At 39.6% G+C, this 26,277-nt stretch overlaps 1 protein-coding gene across 3 annotated transcripts in view; it reads right to left on the minus strand.

The window, feature by feature from the left end:
• Positions 1 to 26,277, minus strand: part of rassf3 (Ras association domain family member 3) — a 77,176-nt gene that overhangs the window by 27,714 nt on the left and 23,185 nt on the right. Inside the window, exon 1 of one of the 3 annotated variants that reach the window (XM_031313422.2) lies at positions 11,977 to 12,527. The exons of the other annotated variants lie outside the window; for them this stretch is intronic. Coding sequence (XP_031169282.1) covers positions 11,977 to 12,099 — 123 coding nt within the window. The 5' untranslated portion in view covers positions 12,100 to 12,527. Of the gene's footprint in view, positions 1 to 11,976; positions 12,528 to 26,277 lie in introns of those variants that run through there. 3 annotated transcript variants of the gene reach the window in all.

Genomic DNA, 26,277 nt, shown 5'->3' on the forward strand with positions numbered 1-26,277 from the left:
AGCGACGGCGAGCAGCTTTTTGTTTACATTCAACACGACGGCTACCAAAGAGCAGCGTCACCCGGATCGTTGGTCTGATTGGTTGAAGGACTATCCATTGCGCCCAGAGGCATTTTAGCGGCGTCCGTTGGTGACGCCCCTTTGGAAATGAACTGTCAATGAACCTTTCCCAGACCCACTCTCAGTTACAACTGAGAAGGGTCTGGTGTCAACCAGGCTACAGTTCAGGGGCAGTTCACCCCAAAATCAAAAATACATTTTCCTCTGACCTAAGTAGTGCTATTAATCAGTACAGATTGTTTTGTTGCGAGTTTCCCAGTGTTGAAGATATCGGCCGTAGAGATGTCCGCCGTCTCTTGAATATACTGGAACTAGATGGCACGTGGCTTGTGGTGCTCAAAGCGCCATAAAAATACATTTAAAAAAACTCAAAAGCAATGTCTCTTTCCAGAAATCTTGAACCAGTTACTCAAGGTAATTCACAGACCTGGATGTGAACAGTTTTATGAAGGACCTATTTTCATTTAAGTAATTGTTTTTTCTTGAAATAACTTACTTAATCGATTATCAAAATTGTTGCGATTAATTTGCTGTTGATAATCGAGTGACTAATTTGTTTAGCTGGAAAACATTTTTCTTGATATGTACTGAGCAGGAAATTTCACAGCTGAAAAAATTAACTTCTCAATAATGGAATAAATATACCTCAAACATATGTTTGTGATATGAAGTGCTAACCCGGAAATGACGAGCGGGATGAGATCTGACAAAAACCTTTTAAACTGATCTTTGTCGATCTGAAATGAAGACAGATTCAGCAACTGCATGGCCTATTTCTCGCTTAAAATGTTTTCAGAAACACGTTTCGGTGAACTATTTTCGTAAAATACGAGATCATATTCCAAACGCGCCGCCATTATGGTCGGGGAGAAGCCAGAACCACGTGACGCATTTGTCCAATCAGCTGCCGGTTTTCATTTTTTGGGCGTTGATACAGATTTGCGTTGCCTGCTGTTATGTAGACGTATTACGTCTCGCACACGTACGCTCAAGTCGGTCTCGCTTCGGTGTGTTCAGAGGCACTTTTTTGACCAACTGGGGGAGGCAGTCAATCTGACTGCCTTTTCTGCCGACAGTCAGGTTGGTGTATCAGAGCCTTAACTCTCACACCTCTTTGAACCTTCAGAGAAGGTGGTCTTCAACACATCAACAAACACTATCAGTAAACCTGCCTTGTCATTTATCAGCATTCAGACACTCACTTTCTCTTTTGCACATCAAACAGGGAACCAAACCGCCTCAAAGAGCGCTGTGGTTTGGTGATAATGGTCTGCCCGGAGATCACAGCCGGCCTAAACTGCTCCCATATGAGTTTCTAAGTGAAGACTGGTATGTGATAGGATAGCTTACAGAGCATGGTGGCAACAGCAGAGACCAACCAACACATGCTTCATTACTGATCATATAAACACAGAGAAGGCAGGGCAGAAAGGCCCACTCACTTTTATTCAAGCACACTTAAATAATTACACATTTCTAAGCAGCAAAACCAATTTAAACTTCTAAACTTCAAGAAAAGGTAAAGGCAAATAATAGAACCGTTACAACAGTCTGGTAAGTTCAGAAAATGACATCACTTTACTGTAATGCAGCCTTTAAAACCAGGAAAAGACAACACTTTTGCAATATTACGATATGCAAAATCTAAGACGATATCTAGTCTCATATCACGATATCGATATAATATCGATATATTGCCCAGCTCTACTGTACTGTAATTAGCAGTACCAGCATATTCCTGCATTTGGAGGCTGTGAAAAAGCAAAGAAGTTCTGATATTTTCAAGCAAATACATTCAAATAACAACCTATTGTAGAGCCAAATTGAGAGGACAAGAAAACGGCATGTCAAGTCAAAATACAGTTCTTTAGTGCCCTTACGAGGTAGGTTACATCTTGTAATATGATGCTACGAGTGGTCAGTTTCTCCACAGAGAGGTAAAATGAAGAGGGGGAAGGAAAAGGAGGAGAAGGGGGAGGGTTTAGAAACCACTTGACCACCTGTTCAGAGAGTTTGGACACGAGCAGTACAGTAGAGAGTTTTAAGGCAGCTGGTAGCGTGATTCATCAACACTGACACACAAGGCAAGTAGGACTGGATAGATACAGGCAATTATTGTAGTGCTGAAAAACTGATGGTCATTTTTATTGTCGATTAATCTGTCTGACTATAGTTTAGTCTAGAAAATGTCAGAAAATAGTGAAAAATACAAGGTGAGGTCTTTAAATTGCTAGTTTTGTCTAAAGATATTTAATTTGAAATGGCATAAAAACAGAAAAGCAGCAGAGCTTCACATTTCAGAAGCTGGAAAATGTGACTGTTTGGCATATGTTTGGCATTTGTGCTTGATAAATATACTACTAAAAATTGTTTTTGATTCTGACTAGCCATTTAATCAACTGATCGTTTCAGCAGTTAATTATCATCAACTTGATGTTAAAAGTTTATTCTTGAAGAAACAAACAATCTCCACACAAGGTCCATTTAGTAGCTGTTATGGAGCATTTTCTGAGAACTTAAAAGTCACATTATATGCATCACATCAGAGGTATATAAAGACATAGATCGGATTATAATCGTTATTCCAGAGCCATTATAGGCCGATACACTGTATCTTGAATGCATCCTAATAGATATAGTCTTTCCAACTTTCCCTTTTCCCTCACACACAGTCCTGACAAACACCTCATACTCTCCATGACGCAGGTGCCTCTCAAAGGCAGATTTATCTTATTATAAAACAGCCCATTGCTCTGTGTGTGTGTGTGTGTGTGTGTGTGTGTTTCCAGGCATAAAAGCACTCCGTTTCTGTTTGTAGAGATAGCGAGGGCCGCACAGTTGAGAACAATTCCACTTATGTTTCCTTTGGAAAAGCAGAGCGCAGGAGAGAAAAGAGAAAAGGCAGAAAGAGTCTCATAAAAAGCTTTATGTAACCTGCAGACAGTCAACAGAGACTGGACTTCAAAAACACCAACCTGCAATAGGTCTCTTAACACACACATACTGACACACAACTGTGTTGGCTCAAGATTGACTGATATCATAAGTGCAAAAATAATTACAACAAAGTTAACTTTTGTTTGATATTTGACATTAATGCATTACTTTTGGGTTGAAGCTGTGAATAGATTAGTTATCTACTGTTAAGAATCTCAATGCAGTAAAGTATGCCATGTGAATTTTATTTTTGTCAGTGTGTGTAAAAGCTTCTGAAGCAACAGTTACAACCATCAAGGGACAATAAAACTTATAATGAAAGTCAGAGTTGTGGAAAACTTTGACATCACTGCTGCTGAGAAATATCGTCCAATATTGGGTCAAAAATAACAACAGAAACACATTAACTCCATTTGTTCTGGCAGAAACAAGACTAAAGTAGCGGTTTGTCAATTTGGTCAAAAACCAAAGTATTGGACAAATTAAAACTTTGACCGGATGATTGCGCTAAATGAAATGTGAAGGGCTCACCGTCTTGTTCATATTTGTATCAAATTTCTTTAAAATTTGGAAAGACGGGGAAAACAAATAAAGTAAATAGCATCTGCTGTTTTAATTAATTTGATCTTAATATGACATTAGTTTAAAAGGCCACCTGAAAGCAAACAAATACATAAGAGGACTTTAAAAATATATGTTGTGCAGTATAGTAAATACTAGAATTATTGGCTCTTTGTAAATTACAGAGTGTGGTCTAGACCTACTCTGTATGTAAAGTGTCTTGAGATAACTCTTGTTATGATTTGATACTATAAATAAAATTGAATTGAATTAAAATAGGGGCGACGTGGTAGCTCACCTGGCTGAGCGTGCGCCCTATGTATCAAGGATGCACTCCTTACTGTGGTGGCCCGGGTTCAATTCCAACACGCGGCCCTTTGCTGCATGTGGTTCCCCCTCTCTCTACCCCCTTTCCTGTCTACAGCTGCCCTATCAATTAAAGGCAAAAGCCCCCCTAACATTTAAAAAAAATATATATGTAATTTCATTTTTTTTTTATGTTACTAAAATATTTAACTAAAAAATGTCCACCTCATGATGTCACCAGAGGAAAAGACATCCTCTGGGGATCATAAATGTCAGTACAAATTCCATGGCAATCCATCCATTAGCTGTTGATATATTTCAGTCTGGATCAAAGTGGTGAACTGACATTGCCATCCACTACGGTGTTAAAGTTAAATCCTTTTCATAAGTTTGGTCAGGAAAAAAAAAACTTAACGTTAACAAGTTAATGTGATGTTCTGAAGAAACTAAAACTAAACACATTTTTCAGTCAAGTACCAACTTTAAAGAACTGGTTGATCAAGTCTACTGCCCTCATGGACATACAGTACAAACATCAAGAGAGACTGAGAACTAACACTTACTCCTGTGTTTATGGTTGGCATGGCAGTGTTGTGAGTCTAAACACTGTAAAGGTTGACTGAAAGGACTTTAAACTGCAATTCACATAAAGACCCACGCACACACGATACTTGATCTACCAGTTAACCAACCTGTGGCCTCTTTCTGATGCAATCGAGGAAGCTATAATCACAGACTAAAGACGGACTCTTATGAAATCCTCTTTTGCCCTTATTGTTTTCAATAAACAGATGAACTAGGTACCACTACTGCATCGTCTAACTGCATTCCCCGACATTAAGTATTGTTTAAGTATCGTTACAGGAAAATAAGGATATGCATGAGACTTATTTACAGCTTTAAAAAAGAGGTTTAATGCTCGGTGGTTCAAAGTCGCCCGGAGAAACAACCCAAACTTGAACTTGCAGGCTTAAAGATACAATATCAGACAGAAGGCTGCTGCCAAGATAAAACTGGTGCCAAGTGTTTGCCAAATTATAACTCTAACATCAAAAGCAACAGGAGTAGTTCTTTGGCTAAATAGAGAGAGGTAGCATTGTACAAGTTGGCCACCTGTGCATAATACAGGGTTGTGGCAGAGACATTTGGTGTCAGTAAGACAACCGTTCACCGCTGTGTATGCGCGGTGTGCAGGGCCATACGATTTCAAGCTGTTGAACCAATTCGTCAATTTACCCGACGTGGCTGAGGAACAGGCTATAGCGCACCGCAACTCCACTACGCACCCTGAGCCACAAGTGTACGGTGCACTGGATGGGACCCATATCCCGATCGGCCGATCTTTCCCTCATCCGATGGATACCGGGTCTATAGTCATGCGAGTTACATGTTCGCTACATCATAACTTATTCGGCAAAGCTGTTTCCATCTCCCATTTGCGCATGAACTCTTTTTCGAAAAAGGCAAAAACCACCTCAAGCGAGCGTAAAAACTTTTTTGTGAATTTGAGGATGTTTTTTAATCAGCATTTTCTAATGCGATACTTTAAAATGCGCATAAAAATACGTTGATGGAAACAAGACTAGTGAGAAGAAAGAGGTCGATGCCTTCGTGGTGGGATACAGTCTCCTGGTTTAAGCATGACAAAACAAATATGTACACGGTGGCATGTGACCAGATCATGGAAAAAGTGAAATATATTAGTCTAACAACAGCAAATTAATTAACATTTTTTATAATCATTTTGAGTTATTTTTTTAAGCAGAATGCCAAAGTTCCAGTGTCTCCAACATGATTATTTTCAGATTTTCTTAAGTCTTCTAGCATTTTAAACGTAAAGTATCTTTGGGCTTTGGTCAGATAAAACAAGACATTTGAAGACGACACTGTGGACAGGCTTTTTGGGACCGTTTTATGGACTATTTAATCAAGAAAATAAGCAATTGATTGATCATGAAATTAATTGTTACTTGCAGCCCTAGACATGTACTGTATGTATACGTTATTCTCTATTCTTACTTTTACCCCAGAAGGTGCCTGAAAAGATTATGGAGTTGATCAGCTGACTTAAAAAGTACATTTTATGTTTAGGTTGTTTTCTACTAAATAAATTGATCATGAAACAAGATGTCAAGAGCCAGTAGCTTCACAAAAAAAACATTGACAAAACATGTCAGTTACAGTTACTGAGAATTAGTATGACTCGTTATTATACAACAAGACTTGGTGCTGAGAGAACAGGACAGAGGGCTGAGAAGAACAGCCAGGAAGTGACATAACAAAAGGAGGAGGAAAGGAGATGAAGAGAGGAGGATGGAGGGGAGAGAAGAACAGGGGGTGAGGTTGAACAGACAGAGGAAGGAAATCTAGACAGGGAGAATGTGAGAAAGGGCAGATTTGGATTCACATGTTTTGTGGACGGGGAACACACTGGATTTAACAAAGCTTGCGTTTTCATAAAAATAAGCCAACGTTGACATCTCTACTGCAGGAACACTTTAGTTACATATTTATTTGTATAATTTATCTGTTCACTCATTGTCTATGAGAGGCCTTTGAACTTTGAACTGATTCTACGGGAATGAAAAACAATAAATGCTGATGTGACCGAGCCGTTAATGCTGTTTTAGTGGCTCTTCTTTCCTGACCAAAACAAGGTAAAAAAAAACTTAACTTAAACTTAAACAATACGCATAAAATGTATTAAAAGGTGCAATATGTAATACTGACAGCTAGCATTTAAAATAGTTACTGCAGTACAAATTCTAAAATAATGATACTGGAGAGAGTCGTCTCCCCCGTCCCCTCCTCCCCAGACTCGGAAGTTCACGTTGGTTGCCAGGCTGAGACCGCAGCATCCGCAACAATGTTGTTGGACGCTTGTCTCACATAGCCAGACATTACTTCACAGCACAGTGGAGTAGCTAACGTTAGATGCTGGCTATATTGACAGTCATAAAAGCCCGTGCTCACGCGGAGCTCTGTACCCAACTGACAGACACACTTTTTCGGCTTAGAATTACGGTAGGAACCGCTAAAAACACAACAACCTCGCCGTCCTCTCCATCCGACGGACAGACACACTTCCTCGGCTTAGAATTAGCTACGGTAGAAAAACGCTAAAAATAACACTACCTTGCCACCTTACCGGCTGTGTCTCAATTGTTTTTGCAAGTAACCAGCTCGTGTACGTAGAACACGAATGTTGAAATTACATAAAATGCCCGTCCCTTGTAGCCGTGATAAATGAACCTGAAGCTAATGCTTTCCGGTTCAGGAGGCAATTAGCCAACTCAGCGTCCTTTTGGGCTCTAAGCTGTCTCCATCTTTCAGATACATCTCCAATATTTACCCAGGTTTTGTTACGTCTCTGGTCACGCAACTGTTAGAATAAGTAATCCCTCTCCCCGCCAGTGTGCAGTGTGTTTAAAAATCTTAAATGGGAAAAAACGTGGGTGTTTCCTAACCCAGACATTTAAAAAAAAAAATTTGAAAGCTGTCGGGCGCCCAGATAGCTCAGTTGGTAGAGCGGGCGCCCATTTATAGAGGTTTACACCTCGACGCAGCGGCCCGGGTTTGACTCCGACCTGTGGCCCTTTGCTGCATGTCATTCCCCCCTCTCTCCCCTTTCATGCCTTCAGCTATCCTGTCGAATAAAGGCCTAAAAATGACCCCCAAAAAAAATCTTTAAATTTGAAAGTTTTATTGCAATGCCGTGAAACTTTTGCTGAAGGTTATCATACCGTCAGAATCGTATACCGACCTATGCCCAGCGATAAGATCTGAATCTGTCTACCACCGAGGCAGTCAGTCTGTCTATCAGTTGCCCTTGGAGATAAAAACATGAGGTACTTTTCCCACAGCGACAGATAAGGAAGTTGAAATCTTAGCTCAATAGTAGAGAATGACCTCACTTTAATGTGGGCAAGGATTACAAAAAAAATCCCATACATTTAAAAAAAAAAAAAGTATCAAGAAGTACATAGACTCAAAATGGATGCAAAGAAATGATATTTCTTTTTTTATTAATATGTCTGATAACAAACAGAAATGACATCATGGAAAACACACCTGGCGACGGCTGCAGGGCGTGGTCAGGTAAAAAATACTGCACCATAAATCTATCAGCTCTGGGTGGGATTGGGCGGTCAGCAGTGGGGGAGGAACAACACACAACCTCCCATTATTACTGTACTCTATGATGTCAGTTGGCTCCAAGTCATTTGAAAGGCGAAACACAGCCCACACTTTATTTCTTCAATTGTGAACACTGGTGTCCTTTTTAAACTGGCCACTGGAGCAGGACAGTTTACTGTATGAGGAAATAGCACTTATTTTTCCACAGTGACACACACAAAGTTCCTCTGATGGGCCAAGATTATTAATGCTGTACTGTAATACTGCAGCTGAAATCATAAGCTGATTTAAAGGCCGGGAATTGAGCATTTATGAGTGGTGTGACTGATGCACTGTTTATGGAAAGCACTAAGACAGTAATGGGGTTAATGCTTCATGATATAGGCTCCTCTCTGAGCTCAACACCCTCAAACTGAACATTTTAATTTAAAATATTTGAAATGGCATATTTAATAGACTGTGCCAGACTAGCCAAACCTCTCAAATGTTAAATAGTGTCTAAACACAAGTAGCTGTATAGAATCTTAGCAAAATTGCTTTTTTTTTTTTTTTTTTTTTTTTAAATCATAAAATATCTGTTAAAGAACTTAAAAAAAAAAAAGCCAAACAAAGCAAGACTAGTACTTGACACTTGTCACTCATAGAAAAGAAACAGAAATACTGTAGGTAGAACATGGAAAGCACCTTCATTATCAAAGAGTTAGGGTGCCAAAACAGTTTGTCACATATGGTGGTGTAAAAAGATTTAAGGTTCCAAACTTGGTTTTACTTGTGTTGGACAGGCTACAATTGCCTGAATCAAATACAAAGCAATCTTATACCAGGCTGCATGAGATTCTTGATAAACAAACTTCCTCTCTGCATCTAGCTACTTTTGGACAGTGTACATTGTACATTCGCTGTCTTTTGCAACCCTTAGCCACACTTTAGAGCACCAGCTCCGAACTACAATATTGTGAATACTATACAGGTTTATTGATACATGCATAAACGCTGATTTAGACAGAGTGAGAAGTTCCAAACTTCTCTTTTCAGGACAGCTCTAGATACCCTACACTATCTAGGCCTATATTATTAAGTTATTCATGGTCAGCAGACACTGGTAAGTGAAGAACCAACTGCTGATGTCCATCCATTACACAGGCACAACACAAGCACTGTCAGGGCAAACTACATTAAATGTACTGTACCATGCTGGAGGGATATTTGGCTATTTCTGTAAAGCACTTTATAAAGCCTGTTTAAAATAAGTGCTCTGTCAATAAATTGAGTATTGTAAAAATAAGACTAATTTTGTGTCTGTGTAAGTGGAAGCAACATAGCCACGAGCTCCAAACATCATGTGAAAGATGATGAATAAAACCACAGTAAGCCTTCAGTCTGCCAGGATGATTTGAATTGAAGATGAGCTGCTTTAGCTGTCCAGCGTGTGTGTGTGTGTGTGTGTGTGTGTGTGTGTGTGTGTGTGTGTGTGTGTGTGTGTGTGTCCTGGGGGTTGGGTGGGATTACCCTTTTTTCATGGGACACACAGACCCACTGGTCAGCGTGACATTTCCCGACAGAAACACCATTCACACACTGAAAAGGTGGATGAGTGGGTGAGCAGGGGCAAGAATGTGTGTGTGTGTGTGTGTGTGTGTGTGTGTGTGTGTGTGTGTGTGTGTGTGTGTGTGTGTGTGGAGAGGCCATAAACCCTGCTTCAGTCACCACTGAAAGACTGTATGAGTGTGTATGTTTAAGTGTGTGTGTGTGTGTGTGTGTGTGTGTGTGTGTGTGTGTGTGTGTGTGTGTGTGTGATATGATAAATCCTCGTCCGGCCAGACTGTTACATCTCATTTCCCTGTTTGACAATCCAGAATCAGTTCATCACCCAGCCGTCCGTCTGTCTCCCTTTGTGTCTCTCTCTCTCTCTGTTTGTCCTCTGTCTCTCTGTTTACACTCAAGCTTATTAAACGTCTCTTTTTCATACAGTATGGACTACAGCCTGGCACCTTAATGAGAAATGTTGTCTCCTCTCTCCTGGGAGACACTGTGTCAACAAAGTCCAACTGAAGTCACATTCAGTCATCCCTTTTTGTAGTCAAAAATAAAGTCAACGTCAAAAAGAAATCAGCCAAATTATCGTTAATAAATTCTTGCATATTGATATTGACCTCAAAAATCAAATATGGGTCAAGCTACAGTATAGGAATCATCGTAACTTGCAGCCCTAATCTCAACATGGTGTTAAAAAAACAAACTGCAATGTGCCTAATTTAGATTTACCTCCACAGCTTCTGTATAATTGTATGTTCACATCTTGCTTAAAAGTTGTTGGTTTTCTTCCATCTTGGACATCTTTAAATGACCACTAGCCACAGTTGTTGCTGACACAACGCTTTCAGTTTCACTTATACTGCCAGCTTTACTACAGTTACCACATCCTCGAAATGTCCTAGCCTTAGCCAACTCCAGTATTTTAGATAATCCATAACTGAAGTATAAGTACAACTCAATGGTAAACATGAATAATTACACAATCGAATCTCACAATAACTTTGTATTTTTCCAATAGAAAAGCAGTAATTTCATACAGCAGTCTCACGCATTCTTCCCAAAGGACACGTCTCTTCTCTAGTTGTAATTACTGTTGGCATGTGGGAAACCACCATACAGGAGCCAAGGTCCCATTTCAGGTCGGGAGACACAGTTTTAGACACCACAGGTCACAACCTCTCATGCAGCACTGTATGGGCCACATTGTGCATCCACTCCACACACACAAACACACACTGCCATGAGGAATCTGCAAGCAATCCATGTCACACACACATTAAGTAGGCAGAGAAGAAGAATGGCTCAATTCTGTTACAGTATGCTGAGTTTTGAAAAGTGTGGAACAAAACAGCTGTGTTTGCAATACTGTCTGAGACACTGTTAGCATGTGTGAAAGTGCATACAAGTGGACCAGTGCGAGTGAGGGCCACTTGAAGACTGTAGAGGGCCAGTATTTAGAGTGACCTAATTTTTTGAGTTCCAGACATGATAAAGCTGAATGCCTTTGGTTTTAACTCCATCCAATGCCCAGTCTAGACCTAATTCTTTCAGTTCTGCAGGCAAGGAAAACAAACAAACATTCACAAACAAAGTGAAACCTAGGTTGGAATGCATAATTATATTTAGGGTTGTTTAAACTCTGAGACGAGGCCAAAATGGGTCACAAGGTTGGGGTTGTGGTTGGCTCATGTGATTCCCCAAAGGTAATAACCACTGGCCTGCTGATTAAAGTCTCCTATTTATGTATGTGTCAACATGTGTCGTTGTTGATTCAGTATTAGATTTAGCATCATTTAATATGCAACCATTTTAAATAGTAAGACTTCAGGGAGGAAACTCGACACGTATATGCAATGTAGGCTAACCCTGTCAAAAGGAGATTAAGCCACAAACTGGTTGTTTAGCAAATATTCCTTGCTCCAACACTTGCCAAACAATTATCTCGATGTATTGCTTCCTGGTTGATAGACAAGCCAATGTGAAAGGTAAAACATAAAAAAATACAATTTAACAAATCCTAAGGGTCTTCTGCTAACTTCGGCATGGAGCACATCATTAGAAAATCATTAGCTTTTCAACTGGCTCTGCTCCCTCCACGGCGGATTTTATTGGGCGAAGTTACCAGGACACAACAGGTGAGCCAACTCTAAAAGTGATCATTTAATTTAATTGCATGCGTTTTTTCATTACTGGATGTATGCCGAACTTAAGTATGACTAATAAAGACGTGTAAATGAGTTTCAGTTGACTTCTATAACATATGCGTTTTTGCCAGTAAGATAGGGACTTTTTATTTGACAGATTGTTAAATGAAGTTCTAAGCGACGCCCCCTTCTGAATGAGACGACCTGACTTTTAGAGTTGGTCTACTTGTCTGCAAAACACAAACAGCTTACAGAGAGGTTATCTTGAAAAAAGCGAACAGTGTATCATGTTTACCTTGTTCACTGTGACTTTTCCCGAAGGTTTTCTGAAGAAAGAGGTCCTGGCCGTGAAAAAGTACTCTTCGGAGTCCTCCTCCAAACTGCTGTAGCCACTGCTCATCGTGCTATTCCACGTCATTTGCGGAGAAAACGACTCGACTCAAACTCGGCCACATTAAACCCCCCAAAACTCAACAGTTGTTAGCTTGAAATGAACTCCTCTACGAGACCCACGTCTGTTTGTGCTCGCATTAGTCGATGTTTGCTCAGTATGGGATGGTTTCCTCTTTGAAATCCTCTCAACGATGTCCCAATCCTCCTTCCTCTTCTCCAGTCAAACACACTCGCTTTATTCCACCGGCATGACCCAAAAAACTAATTTAAACGTCTCCATTTTTAGAATCAAAAACGCAACTGTCAGTTGTTAAAAAGAAGGTGGTCGGCCAGCTTTTTATAATTAGGTAATTTCGAAAGAGATAACGTAGAAAATCAGCCTCAAAACTCCAGTTAAACGACCCCTATCCCGTTACGGTTGAATGTATGGTCTAACTTATCTGTGTGTGTGACAGCGAGGCTACAGTAAGGCCCCGCCCACTACGATTCACCAACCAATCAGCTGTATGACAGATACTGACACCACGCCCAATGTAACTCGACAGCCAATCAGCGCTTTGATGGCAGGTTTGAGTGGTTTAAGTTGAAGATGATACATAATTGTGAAATAAATAATGGAAATTGGCACAGAAAAAAAAAAGTATTGAAATTTCAAAATATCTAAAATATGTTTTATTTGATATTTATTATGCAAAATGTGTAACATTCGTTTCTGGACATTCTAACTTAAAAAAAAAAATATCCCAAGTAGTTAGCACATCAGTTATTTTCCTTCTCATCAGTTAGGCTACTCAGCAAAGTAAAGGACTTCTACTCGAGCATATTTTGTTATTGTTTTGGTGGTCTATTGTACTAAATAGTAATACACTGGGTCACTTTCCAGCCTGTAAATATGGGTAGCTCCTTCATTAAGTGCTCCCTATTGTTTTGTCTCATAAACAGTCCAGGAAAAAGCATGAGAGTTCATTCTTTAACTTAGAAATACTAGTTTGGCAAAACAATCCCAACACAGTCCATTTTAACAGTATAGCACAGTCTTAATGAGCAGGTGGAGTTTGTTCAGTTATCATGGAGATGGATTGCGATCAATCCATATTGCTGCTTTGCATGTCAACAAACACAGACAGTGTGGTACTACTGAAAGCTCCAAGGTCCAACCTTTAACTTTGAATGATATAGCAATAGATGTATCTTTGTCTCAGGATGTTTCCAAAACACAGAGAGGAGATTCAAGCGTGCAGGTTTTCTTTAACCATCTGCACTTCCTGCTGACATTTGAAGTGCCCAGAGGCAAAATGAGAGGCTTCTTTCTCCTCACCAGTTAGAGGCGTGGACATGGAGTCACCCTTAGACCTCAGTAAATTCAAAACAAAGCTTGAAAAAAAAACCCACCACTGAGAAGAATAAAGTTAACCACGTTTCTAAAAAATAAATGGTCAAAAGGTCAGTTATAGAACAGCCGGCCCTCAGCAAAATGTAAAAATAGTGTCTTACCTCGATCAACAGGCAACAAACTAGTGCTAACTTTCTAAGCCTTTTCCTCTGCAACATGCTTATCCTGCTCCGGCATGCATCAAGTAAACTAAAAATACAGACACCAAGGCATTTAATAGCTAGAGCTGGACTGACGCATTTTATGTGTGTCAGTGTGTGTTTAATTGCTAAGGCCAATGTACGCATCTCATTGGGTGGAAAAGGATTCATGTACATTTTAACATTTCCAGGAGGTCTTAATGTTGGTGGGAGGTAATGTTTGGTTGCATGCATCTTTTTTGAATTATAACTGATGAATACAATGTGACTTCTTTCTGTATCTGCAGTGAATGTTTTAATGAGCACAGAGGTCTAATGGGCTAATTATTTTTTTTTCTTCCTTTTGAGTGGGATTACACTGTGAAAATTAGCTGGAGACCCCAGGGTGTTTGTTAATGGTCAGTTTGTTTTGTCTCCAGTTCCTACAAATGTCACTGTCACATTTCCCTGTCAAATGTTAGTCACTTGATTAACCTGAAAAGTAGCCAGACTCTCCTCCAGCCCGCTTTGGAGGAGGCCGGTGTGGTGAGACTACCTGAAAAGAGACCTCAGGCAAGAAGAAGCAAGTAATGCCACACCCAACAAAAAGATAGAAACCAACAGATCATAGAGTTAAATCGAAATTTGGATAATATTATCTACATTAATAACTACACTTAACACAGCTATGCATCTCTTTATGGGATGTTTTTTGGGCTCATGCAAATGTTTGTGCTGGACAATATGAGGCTCAGGATGAAATCAGCCAAACCCAAATGAGAAGTCTCAATGGTTTGGTTTGGTGCCCGAGTAGCAGTGCTTCGGCTATAGCCTTCCATCCAATATAGTCCCAAGTCAATATCTGCCTAGGAAATCGTCTAGTCTTAATTTGCATTGCTATTTGTACTCGTTGTGAATATGCAGGCCACAATAAGTAATTAGGTTTTGTTTTTGTTGTTGTTGGGTCACTTTTAGTCACGACATGCTAACCGGCAACATAGGATTCCATTCACTACGCTAAGCTAAGCTAGCGGCGGCACTGCCGGACTAAGACAATGCATGAACTGAGACAAAAATGCGTTTGCCCACCTGTATAAATATAGAGGAGATGGTGAATAACCCTATTTCAACAAACGGTGGTGTATTCCTTTAACATGACTGTCTCCAAATGTCTTGTAGCAGAAATGCACCTATAGCGCCTGTGTGCTGCCGTCATACAGCATCATAAAACATGAATAAGAAATGCAAAGCATACTTAAACCCTATAATACAGTATGTTCAGTAGAGCAGCAACCTGCTGAGTTTATGAGGTCGTAAAGTGGATCAGAGTTTTATTCATGTTTGCAGCGGGTCTCTTATGTCGCCCCAACAACTGTAAGCTATTAGGGAGCACAGAGGCAATTAAAAGTGTTAGTGGTGTACCTTCTGTTTTCAGCTATTTCCAGGACTGTGTTTCCTACTACATGCAGGGTTAAAACATTTTTAACATTATATGTTTGTATAATAGCCCACCCGGCTGCAAATGAAGGCCCAAAACTCAAAAAAATCAGCAAAGCAGGGTCAGCTGCAGGGTGAAATCCATGGTACATCTGCACTAAATCAAGCCCCCCCCCCCACACACACACACACACACACACACACACAGGGAACAACCAGCGGACGAGCTCGGAGATTTTTTAGACTGACAGGCTCTAATTTAAAACCAGTGAGGTTAAAAAAGGGACCAAAAATAAATAAGGCACATCTGGGGCAGCCAAACCACCATCATGTCCTTTAAAATACTGTAGAGCTCCATCCTAAACACACAGATAAGCAGCCACCATATTATCTCTAATCTGTCCAGTGTGATACAGAAGAAGAGCAAAGACTGCTACATATTCACGCAAACTTTAGTCATTAATATACATCAACAGCACGGAGGACACAATTCATAATAAATTATTTGGCTCTATATTGCAAACTGATTCAAATAATTTGTTGTTGTAGGGCATGTAGAAAGAGTTTAACAGGCATACAGTGAGTGTCCTGGTTATATTTGGGTTAGTTGGGGGTATCCCAGTTACTTGTTACACATGATGTGTGTATATATATATATATATATATATATATATATATATATATATATATATATATATATATATATATATATATGTATGACTGGTGACCGGGTGTGAAATCAGCCCTGACAAGGTTTCACCACAGTATACACATACACTCACCAGTGTTAATCTGTTGTTCAGTCACTTTGGCCCAGAGCCAGTCTGGTTAAACATTTCTCACATTCCAGCATGGGCAGCTCCTAACTAACATGCAGGCACTCTACTGTAACTCTGTGGCTGTTAACATGAAGGCACAAAGTGAACAGCAGGTGGATTAAAAGATTAAAACTTTCCCATGGCACCAACATGCATCTGGTACTCTACATGTTCTCCAGCACACCGTGTTGCAGCAAATAATGATGCTGTCTAGTAAAAAATGAGAGTGGGGATTTCTTTTACATTTCCAGATAAGTTAAATGGTTACATGTTCCTTTATAACCTGAAAATGTACCCTAATAAAATGTATATGATGTGATGTATATATATTGTCAAAACAATATAAAAATGTCTATCGTATATATTTTTCTATATCGTTCTATCGCGAAGTAATAATATAGAACGCCAATATTTACATAATTTGGACGGCGCTTTACGTTCTGATCCTTGCACATTATGCTTGTTTTACAAAAAAAGTTCTTAATAAAATGAGAAAATGCTCCCTAAAAAGTACTTTTTGTTCTTCAAGTATGTAACAAGATGTTGAAGAAGAGAGAGATGTGGCAGTGGAATGTGGTCTGGTGGTTTTGGTGAGATGGATGATCTGCAGCTCTGCAGTCGTGGTTATACATTACGTGCATTCCAAAGCAGGGGCAGGTCCACTGAGCACTGACTTATTTTAGGTATTCTCATCTGGTTCTTCCTCACACTCAAAAACAACCCCATTTATTTGGACTGTACAGACCCCTGCAAGCATATTATTACAGTTTATTGTTTGAATATTAGCCATTTATAGTTGGTTGCATGTCCAAAATAAAACAAGCAACTCCTCTGAGTCCCTGCAGGATTCTCATGAGGACTGTTTTATGATGTTGTCAGTATCAACACAAGACACCATAAAGATGAATTCAGGAAATTAAATGAAATAAACAATGGTGATTTAAATGGATCCCAAGCCTCTGGATTGTTGTCTGAATTATTCTGGATAAATGAATGTTCGTCATGCTGCGTCCAGCACCTTGGTTGCAATGTAATCCTGTAAACAATCATTTGGTGCACCATCTAAACGTATTTATTTAGTTTCATGGATGGGTTTTTAGTCTCCTGTGATGTCTATTTTTTTACTCCCTGGCAAGGTGTGTATCTGCAGCTGAAGGTCTGGTTAAACATGAATCCAGTTTCAAAGCAGGAACCAGCTCTAACAGACCTCTGGTCCACCAGACATCTGCATGTATCCTGGGTGATGAGACAATAATGGGATAAAGCAACATCAAAGCATCAAATCCAGGTGTAAAGACGAATTAAAGCTTAATCTTCAATCCAAATTCTATTCATGTCTTTGTACCTTTGAAGTTATGTTGTTATTTTTTTTCTATTAAGCCTTAGTTAACTATGAATTTCCTTGAGATTAAAGGTAACAGTTATTAGTTAATAAGAATGTTTTCTTTTCTCTGCATATTCATCACCAAAAGACATTATTCGAAAATGAATGAAGTGACTGTGGCTAAGTTTGGGGAAAGTTAGTGGGTGGATAAGTGTGGAGGGTGAGAAGTCACGCGATGTGAGAGGTTAGGACGAAGGGAGGGGAAGGGTGAGCAAAAGGTGAAAGGTTAAACTTTGAGGAATGTGTCATATTTAGAAAACCAAGAACGACAGAAAGAGAGAGACGGAGAGAGAGACGGGTGTTAACAGTTTCCACCTCAGGCTCCCATGACCTCACTCAGCAAATATGCTGCTACCTTATGCAGGTAAGTGTGTTGTTTGTGTGTGGTAACGTGTGTGTGTGTGTGTGCTTGTAAGTGGGGTGTGTGTCTCTTTTTTCAGCAGGTGTGCCTGTTCTCTAATTTAAAGGCAGTAGGCGTAGAGATAGTGGTATGTGTGTGTGTGTGTGTGTGTGTGTGTGTGTGTGTGTGTGTGTGTGTGTGTGTGTGTGTGTGTGTGTGTGTGTGTGTGTGTGTGTGTGTTATAAAACTACTTTAAACGTGGGAACCAACAGTGAGTGTTTCTTCTGGGGGAATGTAAGTTTTACAGCTCCCCAATAAGCTTTTTTCTGGATGTGGTATTTTCCCTAAAATGTGAATTCAAATGATAGGAAATTGCTTTACAGCATACAGCAAACAAATACAGAATTTTGTGATTGAAAATAAAGGCGAAATAGAAAGATTGACCACACTATATGGGTGAAATTAGTGATTCTCTCTCTCTTGCTTCTTCTACCACAGTCAAAAGGTCAACACAACCTTTCAAGGCAGACGGGCGCCCACCTAGAGCCCGGTTCTGTTCGAGGTTTCACCTGCTCTATATGAAAAGTGTCATGTTGTGATTTGGCGCTGTATTAATAAAATTGACCTGACTTGAATGGCTGCTGATAAGGGCCAGCTGGATCCAAAAGGGCCAGAGCCACTGCAAAAAACGCATGTGAAACTCTGCTACAGATGCTTAAAGGACAATTCCGGTGCAAAATGAACCTAGGGGTTAATAACACATGTGTACCGAGTCAAACGTTATCTGGGATATGTTTTCATGCTAATCGAATGTGTCTCTAGCTTTAAACAAGCTACCGCAAACCGGTGGTTAGCTGCTAACGCTACCTTTCGGGGCAGATGGTAAATCGCTATTTTATACCACTAACAAGGCTCAAAATAATACCACACTTCAACGGTAGCATAATGAGGGTCCCTACATGTAGACCGAAGCATTGAGAACTTTGTAAGTGTACAGACAGTTTATTAAAAAAATAGATTATAAAGATTATAAAGACAGTAGCGTTCATGTTTATATACGGGCGCCATCTTGGAAAACATTCATGAGCAGTCGAATCACGAACGCTGTGTTTGAGCTATGTTACTGGTTACTGGTTGCACGGTGTTCGTCGTTCGACTGCTCATCACTGTATTCCCAAGATGGCGGCAGCCTGTATACGAGAATGCTAATGTCTTTCTAATCTATCTTTTTAATAAACTGTCTGTACACTTACAAAGTTCTCAATGCTTCGGTCTACATGTAGGGACCCTCATTATGCTACCGTGGAAGTGTGGTGATATTTTGAGCCTTGTTAGTGGTATAGAAATAGCGATTTGTTTTTACTTTCCAAGTTCCCCGAATACAAGCGTTGTAAGCGAATCAGCGGTTCACGCTAGCTTGTTTCAAGCTACAAACACATTCGATTAGCATGAAAACAGATCCCAGAGAACGGTCGACTCGGTACACATGTGTTATTAACCCCTAGGTTTGTTTTGCGCCTGAATTGTCCTTTAATGCTAGCCCAAAGATGCTTTGTTGCATCAGGACCCTTTTAAGCAATGTTAGGAAGATTTATAAACTATCTGACTTATTCTGAGAGCACTCAGACTATTAACATACAGGAGAGAATAAAGCCTAAAGGTGTAAACATCACACACATGCCTTGAAATGCTAAGCAGAAGCAAATTAAGGAGACAGGAAGCAGCAGAAGTTGGTGATCATGCAGCACTGTATGGCCTCTAGTCCTATACCAGCTGTAAGGATGAGTGTGTGTGTCCTTTGTTTTGGTGTTACAGGTGTTAAATATCCAACCTGAGCGCCACATTGCCTCAGGGACTGTGAAACTGATCCACAAATTGCATGAAAGCAATTGTGTCCATTTTGCCATGTGCAGGGACTTGCTATACATTTTTGGATTTCAGATACTGATATACATTATTTTGTGTGTCCCAGCATTTTGTGTTGCCCCCCCCCCACCACCCTCCAGGAGGCCTAGTTTTTCATCCTGACAGACAAAACACTGAGTGTCTCGTGATCAAAGAGCAGAGGAATGCTGTCTGAGGATCACACGCAGCCTCGGTGTATCACATAATCACAGACAGACAGCGAGTGGATTGCACTGCAGCTGGGGGAGCAGAATCACACGGCTATGGATGGTTAATGGGGGAGTGGCGGGGAGAGACGAGCAGCATGAAAGGAGCTATAAGGTGCTGGACTATATTTATCATGATACGTTTAGTTAGTTTAAATCCTCCCCCCCAAAAACAACACAGATGTTACCAGAAGAAACACATTTCACACAAAGTTTGTAAGAGGTGTAAGAAGTACTCAGCTCTTTTACAGAAGTGAAAGTCATGCATTTGAAATTTCACTGATGTCGAAGTACGTAAATGGTTAATGCATTGAGTCTGCAGTGAGGTTTGCTGAATTAGTTCTTCGTGAAATGGTGAAATGAGCTATAGTGGCTATAAATAGGGACAGTGAGAGGGAAACTACACCAGTGTAGGCCTGTATGACTCTGCTGATACCGCCCCACTGTGATAAGCTGGCTTACACAAACAATAAAAAGAACAACGGTGTGCTCATATCAAGCCCCTGCATGCACATTGCAGTCCAAGTCTGCAGGAAATGTGTAGAAAAAAGTTTCAAACCCTAACAGGGAGGTGCTGCAGGATAAATTCAAGTCACCTCAGTAATAAAGCCACTTTTAATTTTTTTAGGCTCCAAGTCCACATTATAGCAAGTATTTTCAGACTTAACGAGCACATTTGGAGGAAATTGCCCTTTCAAGAAAATAATATTATTTTGCTGAATGCTGAATTACTTAAAATCTAACCGGAAAAGGGGAAGCAGCTGCCTGAACTCACACAGTTGAGAGGAACTGTTTTGCAGCAGCAGCACAATAACAGAATTGTGGGAGATACAGAGTCACCAGCCAAACACACACACACACACACACACACACACACACACACACACACACACACACACACACACACACAGTTTAATTCAATTCCAAGAGATTATTGGTGTAATAAGATTTTCTTACAACACAATCTCTCTTCCTCTCACCGTCTTTCCGTTTTATACTGACTTTAGCATAGTTTTAAATAAATAAAATATATAAATAAAAAAATAATAATCATCTTCATATAAATATAAAAATCTTAGTGAGGACAGACATATGAGTCTTTGGTTCATTGTTTAACTTGAGAATTGGTATTGCGAGAATTGGGAGTTTTATTATCACAATAAAAACTAATGCTTCTGTTTTCTTTGTCTCCTTCCTCTGTCTTTTCTACTCTCTCTGTCTGTTGTTATAATCTGAGGTCTGTCAGCATGCATTCAACCAACGGCATATCTGTGTATTTTATTTTGCTGACAGTAAGGTCAGTGTGTCTCTGCTCTGTTTAAGCTGCATGAATGGTCAATGTGTGTCATTTACAGTGAGCTTTTGGACCGGCTGATCTGAGGCTGAGATTGTCCGTCTGGATAAGGACAGGATCCAAGATAAGAGAAAACAAACACACACTGTACTTTACATGCACACGCACGCACGCACGCACACACATGCACGCACACACACACACACACGCACACACACACACACACACACACACACACTCCGCTGTAGCGTCCCACCCTGATATAGATCTGTGTTTTCCTTTATCCTCCCACAAACTAAGCAGAAAAATTACTTTGAATTTGGTTTTGCAGAGTTCGATTTACTTCCTGATGCACGTTTCCTGACTCCTGCACACGTGCACTAAATAATTGGGTTTTATTTTGTGATGAGTTTTCATAAATGTGGCCAGAGACCTGCAGACCTGTAGATGAACACCTTTAATAAAAACGGCCTTTACTGTAATTCCCACTGAGCTGACATTTTCCAACCACTGACACAATTGAGGTTTAAAAAAAAACCTCCAGTGATGTAAAAACACCAGTCTCATGTTGTAGAGTAGATGAAGACATCTGTGCAAAAAATGCTGACTTACAACAGTTAAACCTTGCAGATATTTGAGTACTTTCGCATAGGAGCACCTGCGAATACAAGCGGTAATCTCGATAACTTTTACCCCCAGAATCACCTCGACTGAAACATGATGTCAAAGACCTGCTGATATATATATATATATGTTACATTACTACCATTACTTAATCATATCATATATTAGCCTGGTCTACTGTACAATGTTTACATCCAAATACTCTATTTTTATTCATTTCTTATTTTAGTTTATGTACCTCTTATTATTTATTTCTTTTACTTTCTATACTTTCTATACAAACAAATATCGCTGCTGGGGATCAGTAAAGGTGTATCTTATCGTATTTGATGTTTAAGTTGTCACCTTACCACACACACGTAAAATAAGGATTTGATCACTGTTAGTTTTTGTTATTAATACTTCAACATGCATTCTTTCCAGAGAATCAAAAGACAGATATGAATTAATAACCTGCCAAAATAAATTTAACACAACAAAAACTGTCGCACAAAGACTTCTCAGAGGCGACGTGGGGCTCAGCTGGCTGCTGTAAAATGCGTTAGCTGCACTGGTGGCCATGTTGGGACATGTTAGGAGTCAAAAATGAAGGAAATCAATGGGGCTCGTCTGTTGTTGGGTCTCTAAGCCCTCGGCTGGTGTCCTGTTTCTGCAACAGGCAGCTGATGATGGGGGAGCTTTTGTCTGTCAGACCTGCATCTGACCGAGGAGTTAATCCTTCAAAATCCAAAAAGATTACAGTGTTATTCTGGCTGCTATAATGCATCTCTCAGTCACTGCCGTTGAGTCTCTTTGTCTCTCAGAGTCTGTCTTTTTACAATGTAGGGAATTAAATCATTTTAAAAAACTCATCAATTGTTTCTGTAGCTGGGGGCTGCAGCAAGTTTTGTGACACAAGTACAGTATGTATCTTTGAGTGTCGGCCTTGGAAAGAAACTGTAAATGCCAGTTTTTCTAAAAATATAACAATGTGAAGATCACATTTCAAATATGATGTTCCTAATCTATCTGTATGGTTTTGAGGCCATTAATCTTTGTGGTTTTCTGATGTTTATCCTTGTTGTTCAAGCAGCAACTTATAAACTCTGCTCCTCTTTGCAGTCTGTCTGTGTTTGACATGTGTTATTGGGATTCCTATTATTGTTTTTCCTACCACTACGGAACATTTTTCCTACTTGAACACCGTTTTCTTTATAGGTGGTTATAAAGTTTTTGCACACTGTTTGACAACACAACATATTTAATGTATTTTGCTCTCCAAAACAATACTTTAATAATTTAAACTAAGGACATCATGCTTTTGTGGATGTACTGCACATCCAGCAGACACAGAGCAACGTCAGTGTTTTCATTTGGAGTTTTGTTTGTGTCCAGTCGACCAATTTAGGTCTCATATTCACTCTCCTTTTAGCTCTGTGTTTGGTCTCCACCACCTCCTGAGGGAAACATCTGTCTCTTTAGCTGCTAAATGTTCCACTATGTACACCAGCTAGTCTCTAACTGTGTCTGCCAGCTGTTTGGTGCTGAGCAGGTGGTGTACAGGGGGTTCGTGAGAGCTTTTTCACTGAAAACGACGCTATGAGCGCTGAGAGTAAACCACGACAGTCAAATTGTACAAAAAACGAAACAACTAGCTGAAAGATGCTAAAAAAACCTCCATAAAAACGAGGGAAACTTCAAAGTTGGTGGGTTTGTGCCTACAAGCGACACCTCTCATATTACAGATAATCATTTGAGCCACTATCAACACAACAATATTGATTAGTGCAGCTTTAAAATAGTTTTGTGAGCTTGAGAAATATTTTTGCCTCAGGATGACATATCTAACATCACAGAGAGTAAAATGTTGTGTCTGTTTGAAACAGAAGACAAAATAACATTTAAAAAGCCAGTTATATTCCATTAAAGCAAAGTGTGAGGTGTCTGTTGGATGCACTTACAGTACAGTTTTTGAAAACACCCAGCTCTTATTCCTATTGATGATTAATGTGCTTACTGTAAGTGGACAAAAGCTTAAAATACTAAATGAATGTCATTAAAATTTGTGATTTTGACTGATTCAGTTACTTTGTGCGTGCATCTTCCTGTCTGCCTCTGTCTTTCTGCAAAACGGACATTTGCCTTTTATGTAAACATGTTTTATCTCAACAAGTTTGATTATCTCTCAGACGACTCCTCTATGTTTGGCAGGTAAGCCTCCACCCTGTTTGTGTTTGCGTTAACACAATAGACGGCTGATTAGAGGACTGGAAAGGGAAGATTGAGATAAACAAGGAAGAGAGCGATGATAAGCAGATGGTGATAATGTTTGTTAACTGGAAGAACAGTATGAAACCATATGTTTGATAGTAAGGAGATGGTTAAGGCATATCCATCCTGCATTGTCTAAAATGGTCAGTGAGCAGCAACATAGGAAACATTCAGTGCCTTGCACAAGACTGAACCAAAATTATATGTGCTTCAATCATATGCAACTGTTTTGCATTACCAAATAACACTTTTAGATCAAACTAATGCCACTAGCATCCCAATTTCTCTTCAACATTTCACAAAACATTCACTGACACCATTGGCCAGCTGGTTTGTCCTGCAATATGTGCAAATGACAACTAAAGTATGGTTTATGTTAATTCTCTGGCAGAACTGGTGAATGAAATTATAAAAAAAATATATATATAAAAGAAAGTAGTGGGGTCCTGCTACTACTCTCTACTGTTGCTGCCTTTATTTCAAATTAAGAGCACATTCTTACTCAGGATAACTTCATCCGGGATTAACAAATCACTCCTAAAATTATATTTGAAAAATCAAATTAGGTGGATGAGAATTAATAGGATTATTTTATCCTTATAACAGGATGTTAGTTTAGGACACGTTTAAAGGCCCTGATTTAGCTTTGTTAAATGTTTTGGTTACGTAAGTCCAAATTATTATACGCCCACGTTTAGACATTCATATAAAACATCATATTTTGGTGACAGAAACCCACACGTATCTCTGCTTTTGAAACTTGTTATAACAACCCCAGAAAATTAGCCTTCATACACCTGTCTCAGTCCAACCCTCCTAATAACAGGTGACATAACAGAAGTCATAAACACAAAGTACCAATTTTATACCATTAACGAAGATAGCCTCAGATAGCAGTAATACTATAGTAAAGAGTCACATTTCTTGAAGAATGACATGAAACAATTGAGAGAAAGAGAAGAAAAGAATGAAATAAATAAAACAGTGGACAAAGAAGAGAAAAATGTTCCCACACTGGAATATGTTTTCTCAAGTTTTACAACAGTTTTCCTTCCTGTTGATCTTTCTTGTGTGTGTTTGTGAGTGTGTATTTACTGTAGTGTTACCCCACCCTGGCCCTAACCAAGCCAATAGCTGTTAATGAGTAACTCATAAAACCTCAGAGGGAAAACACATTAACATTCCTTCTTCATTCAAATGTACTTTTCTAACTTTTAAAAGGTTTCTGCTCTCTTTTTGAGTTTCAGTAAATCATAGGATAACAGGTTTAAAGCAATATTTGCACATTGAGATCCATGTTATATTAATTCTGACTGCTGTAACTTTATTTTCTTAAAGTATACTACTATTTAAAGGAAGGCCTTAAAGATACTTTTTTGTCACTGATGTCCATGGTAGCTTGTGGTGGCTTATGTTAGCTAATGTAAGCATATGCATGCTAACTTTAGCATGTTAGAATGCTAATAATATAGCAGTAAGTCCTCTATATCTACTTGATAAAGCCTTGAAATGTTGTAGCCTGGCGTTACTTCTTGGATGTAATAAATATAAAATGATAACAGCATGTTGTATTGAAAGCATCAGATGTACATTCAGATTAATGTCAACATAGCACAGACATCCTAAATGTCGCTTAAGCCTTGCTTGCTGTACACATTTTATAGTAAGACTACTTTTGAAAGAACAAAGACAGATTCTTCTTACAAATGAAAAGTTAAATTCATAAGAAATATGCAACCTTGGTCAGTTTAACACACAGAGGGGGGTTTGCTGCTAGCCTGGCTCCGACCTAGGTACTTCCGCTCAATTTTCATTTTCCTTCAGTACTCCGTCTGGGTTTGCGGTATATTTGTGGGTTTTCTCCGGTCAAATCTTTACCGGTCCAATCAGCGAACAGAGAGAGTGGCTGAGAACGATGACGTTGAGGTCGTGCGCTAGTTTGAGTTATAGTTCCGTAATGGCGGCGGAGAAAGATGCGAGCGAAGCCATTCAGTCCATTGTGGCAACGGGGGTTTGGGAAAAGTATGATTTTCCAGCTCACTCTGTAAATGGTGAATGAGTTGGCTAAGGCGAACGCTAGCGATGCTAAGCCAATGTCACGACCAAACGTTAGCGATTGGTTATGGCAGATCCAGAGTGGCTCTGTGCAGATCCAATAGTTTTAAACTTCTAAAGAGTACCCGCCTTCAAGGAAGTTAACAGTTGTCAATGGAGAGTGGCCAGACTCTCTGTACACATGAAATGTACGAGTCTGGTAGGACCAGGCTAGGTTGGTGCTACACGACTGATATGAAAGTAGCTTACTTGTACTTCTTAAGGCTTTAAAAATCATTAGAATAAAATAATTTGAGGAAGATAATTTACTCTTTGGTTGATCTTTTGCCTTAATATGTTATGAAGGGTCATGAGTTGACACAGCATATCATGAGTATT

This window comes from Sander lucioperca, chromosome 20 (genome assembly GCF_008315115.2).
Source record: "Sander lucioperca isolate FBNREF2018 chromosome 20, SLUC_FBN_1.2, whole genome shotgun sequence".
NCBI classification, from domain to species: domain Eukaryota; kingdom Metazoa; phylum Chordata; class Actinopteri; order Perciformes; family Percidae; genus Sander; species Sander lucioperca.